This window comes from Coenobita brevimanus, chromosome 78 (genome assembly GCF_032717465.1).
Source record: "Coenobita brevimanus isolate Jiangsu-jjx chromosome 78, ASM3271746v2, whole genome shotgun sequence".
In the NCBI taxonomy this organism is placed as follows: domain Eukaryota; kingdom Metazoa; phylum Arthropoda; class Malacostraca; order Decapoda; family Coenobitidae; genus Coenobita; species Coenobita brevimanus.
In genome coordinates, this window is record NC_137031.1 from 34,907,751 (window position 1) to 34,913,731 (window position 5,981).

Sequence of the window (5,981 nt, forward strand, 5' to 3'; positions counted from 1 at the left end):
TCACACCCACGGCTGAGGTGAAGGCGGCATGGGCAGCGGGAGGGGCTATTGAAGCAGCGCATTTGCGGGGTGCAAGTCCCGTCACCCACTGCGTTACCGTGATTGCCGTTGCCACAGCCCACGACAGGCCCACCATGGCCGTAAGGAGGCCAACGCCCAGGCTGCGTCCTGCCACCCGTGCTGAGTTCTCCCACGCGAGGGCTGGCAGGGTGAGGACGGCTGTGTGTGCAGCGAGGGCAGTGAGGAGCCAAGAGGGACAGTGGGTGGGTGAGGGCGCTGGCCACCCTGCCAGAAGCTCCACCACCCAGGCTGGCAGCACTCCGGCCGTGATCAGCAGCCCCGCCAGCATCACGTTCACCACCAGCACATTACCTGCAACACACACACCAATTAGTTTCACATCCCTGAAACACACACACACACACACTGTTAGGATATTTTGACTATTGTCTCGGTCTAGCTGACCGTCGTGAACAGGGATTCCCTGTAACTGCTAGTTAGATGGGTGAAACACACGGTAGTCAAACTCTTACTATTCATCTGACTGATACTATTACAGGTTCTGAATATTTACATAAAACAGGTACACAAGCCCAAGATACTATCCTAGATGCAAGAGAGAGGACAAGATACATAAAAGGGGTAGGTAGGTACTTACATACTAAGTGGCCTTAGACTAACAAACGTCTTAGTTCACCTTACATGACGAGTGGTCCAGCCAAAGGAAGAGAGAGACCTTTCTTCCCTCTCCTACAGGTTATGAAGGGGCTTGGCTCCGCCTACAACATACACTCTAGGGAGCAGCCAATGTCGCCTCACCAGGGCAGCCTGTCTCTATCTCATTGGCTCTTCACTAATCTAGGTAGAAACAGGAACCAGTGGTTGGCATATTGGCTCTGAAGGGGCTGAGTTTGACAGAACTCTTCCTTCCATGAATCGGTCACAAACTGCTCTTACGCTGACTCATACACCCGGCTGGCCTGGATCAAGGGGCGTCACCAGACATGTTCCAATTATGGGACTGATGCCCTTATTAGAAGATATAGTTACGAGGGCAGCATGAAGATGTCACCACGCCTACCCCTCGTTACTGGCTTAGGGCTGTCATTAAGGATCCATTTGGAGGCAGGCAGCCCAGTGTAGGCTACATCAAAAAAGGTCACTCCATAATCCTCAGGTAGAAAAGATCATCGGATAGACTAAACAGTGCTTTAAAAAAAAAAAAAGGAATGTGGTATTTACGGGGCTAAACAGATGACAAGAGAAAATAGGGATATCGTAGGTGAGCAGTGTGTAAAAAATGATGAAGGAAGGGTAGTGGCGGATAATGAGCACATTAAGGATGCTTGCAGAGATAATTACAACTGGTTGCTGAACGAGGAGTTTGGCTGGAATAGGGAAAGCTTGGAAATGTCATATCCAGTGTTTGGCTCTTGGCCGTAGGTTGATACTGGTACCATGGTCAAGGCAATTGACAGCATGCTGTTGGGGAAGACAGTAGGAATGTCTGGGTTGACTGCTGAGATATTAAAGGCTTTGGAAAATACAGGTGTGGGCTTAGTTACTGATTTCATAAATTCTGTTATTCAGGGTGGCCAGCAAACAGCAACCGCCAGGAAATCTCGTGGCAGTACAGTATCTTATATGTTGCTGACACGGCTCAGGCGAGTGGTGTGGGCGTGGCTGTGGCGGTGGAAGTAGGAAATAAATAAATGATGCAAGGTAGATATTGGTAACACTAACTAAACCGTCCCCACAGCACAACAGATATCGCCTGACAATGGAAGTGGAGCGTTATTATACGGGACACCCTGCATGAAAGTGTTGTTGAAGAGCATGATTTAAATGTGTATTAGAGGAAGGGTGATGCCATAGATAGAGGTGTTATGGAGGCATAAAGCCTTTGAACCAGATAATGAAAATATTGAAGAGAGTTATGGAAGGTATGATGAGGAAAAGTGTGAATTTTGATAAGATGCAGTTTCAGTCACAGGCAATGAGACCACTGACGCAATATTCAGTGTTCAATAGCTTCCGGAAAAATGGGAAAATGGACAGAAGGCAGAGAGAGGCTTTGAAGTGGGCAATGAAAAAGCTTTGGATTAATGAGTGGTCACTTATAATGGTTATGGCAATGAACGAGGGCAGTCGCACCCAAGTGATAGTGAACATTCTGTTGGTTTGAGTGATGAATTTTCCACGAACGTTGGTCTGCATAAGGGGTGAGTTTTAAGCCCCTTGTGCTTGAAACTTTAAAACTGGACTCCCATCGGAGGTTGTTGTATGCTGATGGCTTTATGTTAATCATGGAGAATGAGAGGGTAATGGTGGAAAGCTTTAGGAAGTGGAGAGATGGAATGAGGTACAGGTTAAAACAAGTGATGATATCTAGGGCTGGTGGCAGTACTGTCAAAGCACAGGGACTGTGGCTATGTGCTGTTTGCCACAAGGGTGAGAGATGCAACTCCATTTTGTGCGGTGTTTGTGATAAGTGGGTGCATAAGAGTTGTTGTGGTATTACAGGCAGGTTGTGAAATAGTGTTCATTTTGTGTGTGCAGTACGTATAGGAGAGCCTACAGAAGCAGTGAGGTGGGAAAAGATTAATCTTGCTGGAGAGTTTCTTGAGCGTTTGGAATTGTTTTGTTATTTGGGAGGCATGATAATATTTGCTGGAGGTGGGGTTGGAGCTAAATCAACAGCAAGATACATATCAAGTCCTTGGCAGATGTTTTCATCGTGTTAGTACTAGGCAATGTTTTTGGCACTAAAATCCCCAGCAGTTATAAAATTAGGCATTTGTGGTAGGGGGAGGTACTGAGGGTAGTACTGCACTGGAAGAGTGAGGGAAGTAACTGGGAATGTATTGTAATAAAATAAATATAAAAATAAACATTTTATGAGAGAGTTGATGTGACCGATACTGTTTGGTGTCACCTGGTACCTCAATCACCACACTCATAGCACGCAATTAGATTTTTGCGGAAAACAAACAGCAAAACGAAAATCACTTTAGCCAAAGCAAAACGTGAGATTACAGTGGAAACATGTAAGGCTGAATAATATCTGTGCTTCAGATTATTTTCATCAAAAACTACTCGCCTCATAAATGTTTCTCACGGTAGTGTGGACCCGTATTACGTAGTTCATCTGAGAATAAGACATTAGAATTTGAGAATGTTGATACATTCACCTCCGACTCTCATAATCAGAACAACTCTAGCCTTTCATTCCAGCTAACGTGAGATGATTTTATTTACCTGGGAATGAGTCATGAGAACCACAGGAAGACAAAACAGTACCAGTATGACAGCCACCGATTATGAACGACGAGCACACACACAGAACATTTATAAATTTTGTCACAGACTAAATATATAAAAAAAGGATTACTTATTATTAACGTATCGGGTCAAATTAATATAAAGCCAAAGATGCCAAGCAAGATCCGAAACCATTGCTGTGGGCAGAGGAGGGAAGGAGGAAAGGAGACCTGTAGCCAACGAGGTATAACAACTGTGGGACAGGTGTGGGTGTGTGGCAGAAGTTGAGTGACGGCAGACAAACACAGGAACTCAAGTTGGGAAATTCCTCCACGATGCCTTCACAATTTATTGGAGATTGTAGGTGAACCACAACTGAATACGTCCCACTCCCTGCGCATCTTCTCGCGCCTTCTGCTTGTCTCTAAGCTGCCTTCAGACGGAGAGGGAAGCAGTAGGATGTTCACGTGATTTTCAAGTTTCGCTAACTGAACTACTGAACTTGCAAATACTCTGATCTGGTCACAACAGGCTCTCACCATCTACACCATGCATCCATGGGACTGTATCATACAATAGCTATACATCTTGACATATACATCGTCACACAACTAGTTATAGATCAAAAGATATACATGTAACAGAGGATGCTTAGGTGAGTTATGGGCAAAGGGATTGCTGAAGAAAGGAGATTTGTAGGCAAAGGAGGTGCTGAGGAAAGAAGACTTGTAGGCAAAGGAGGTGCTGAGGAAAGAAGACTTGTAGGCAAAGGGGGTGCTGAGGAAAGGAGATTTGTCGGTAAAAGGGGTGCTGATGAAAGAAGGCTTGTAGGTAAGTGGGATGCAGAGGGAGGGAGATTTGTAGGCAAAGAGGGAGGAGAGGATGGGAAACTTGAAGGCAAGAAGAGGGTGCTGAGGGAAGGAATGTAATAGGCAAGGTAGGTGCTGATGGAAGTAGAGCTGTGGGGAGTGGAAGTGTTTAGTGACTGAGAGCTGTGGGCAAGAGGGTGCCAAGGAAAGGGTGGAGGGGATACTGGGATTGTGGGCAGAGGGGGTACGGCGAGATATGGGCAGAAGGGCTATTGAGAGATATAGGCATAGGGGGATCTGAGAGCTGTGGGAGAGGGGATGCTAACAGCTGTGGGCAGAGGAGGTGGTAAGAGAGTTGTAGGCAGGGAGGTTATTAAGGAAGAAGTGCTGAGGGTAGAGAAACATTGGTGTATGGCGTTGTAATAGAACAGTATGGAAATGAGGGACAGTGAAGGAAGAGAGAGTTTCAGTACTATGAGTAATTGTGATTAATGATGGGGAAATATTGCGATAGGCGAGAGACAGACAGATAGACAAATAGATATAGACAGTGACAGAAAGATAGAGAGATAAAAGGAAAGATTGAAAGATATATCTTGTATATATATATATATATATATATATATATATATATATATATATATATATATATATATATATATATATATATATATAAAACGAGAGAGAGAGAGAGAGAGAGAGAGAGAGAGAGAGGCGAGAGAACGAATACAAGGAGGTAAGAAGAAGGACAGTATCCAGGCATCTGGACACCGACAAATGGAGGGAAGGAAAAGGCTGCCAAATTTCCCGCCGTTTTGTCTCTGTCTCTTCTCCCTTTCTACTCAATCCCCCATTTACAATCTCCTGTTCTTTCACTGTTGTTTTTTTGCTACACTTACTGTATCCTTGAGAGTTGGAAAAAGAGGGAAGTGCGGAATGGAAACTTGGGTACACACATGAGTATGTGGATGATGTGGGAAGCAGTCCTTACCCTTTTTCCTGAGGTGCTCCTCGGTCATGACGGCAGCAATAGCGAAGATGTTGCCCAGTGTGCCTAGCGCTGCCAGACTAGAAACCACCAAGAGCATCCCCAGGCGGCTCCAGTGCTCTTGCTCCGTATAGCCGTCCTGGGGTCCTCCCAGGGCCTCTCCGGTTCCATCCATCATGCCCTCAGGGGTTCCCGTCACCCCACCAGCGTCACTTCCCCCGATTCTCCCGCTGACATGGTCCGGATGTACCAAGGTGTCATTGCGGCGACTGCCCTGTGGGTGCAGTAGTGGCAGCAGCTCGCTGTCCACGCCCACATCCGTGCGGAGAGCTGACCCCGTGACCCAGGCTAGCACCAGGTCAGCCGGGGGAGAGGTTACCCCCTGGCTCATCTCTGTTGGATCATAGCGCCTGCAAAAAATGGGAGAGATGATAGGGTGAATCCAATATATATATATGAAAATCACATTACAACAATGAGAGACAACAGAAGCTGCTTTAACGCTTTACATTACGTTGGTAAACCATTCATGACAAATAATGTATAAAGCAATGCCTCATGAACACTGACAGGGTACTCATTCTTTGGTAGGCTACAACATGATTAAGCATAATGATGTTTGTGAGCATGGGAATGAGACATCTATTAAAACATGACCCCCGTTTGCGGGAGATGTATCAAGAGAGTGCCCAGTGACGTAGCCCACATTTCCATTCACCGATAACTCAAGCCTTCAGAATTCTCAGCTCCACTTTACAATCCACACAAAACTGTGTTTCATATCGCCTGAAAGGAAAAAAAAAATCCATACCATCGAATGCGGGGCTATATACTGTATATATATATTATATATATATATATATATATATATATATATATATATATATATATATATATATATATAAAGGTGCATTTATTTCTCC

General features: G+C 45.2%; 1 protein-coding gene across 1 annotated transcript in view; it reads right to left on the minus strand.

Moving 5' to 3' along the window:
* Window positions 1-5,449, minus strand: part of LOC145408678 (uncharacterized) — a 6,051-nt gene extending 602 nt beyond the window's left edge. Inside the window, exons 1-3 of the mRNA XM_080279355.1 lie at window positions 5,272-5,449; window positions 5,062-5,217; window positions 1-372 (exon numbers count right to left, since the gene is read on the minus strand). The exon at window positions 1-372 is cut by the window's left edge and continues 602 nt beyond it. Coding sequence (XP_080135481.1) covers window positions 1-372; window positions 5,062-5,217; window positions 5,272-5,449 — 706 coding nt within the window. The remainder of the gene's footprint in view (window positions 373-5,061; window positions 5,218-5,271) is intronic.
* Window positions 5,450-5,981: the final 532 nt, after the last annotated feature.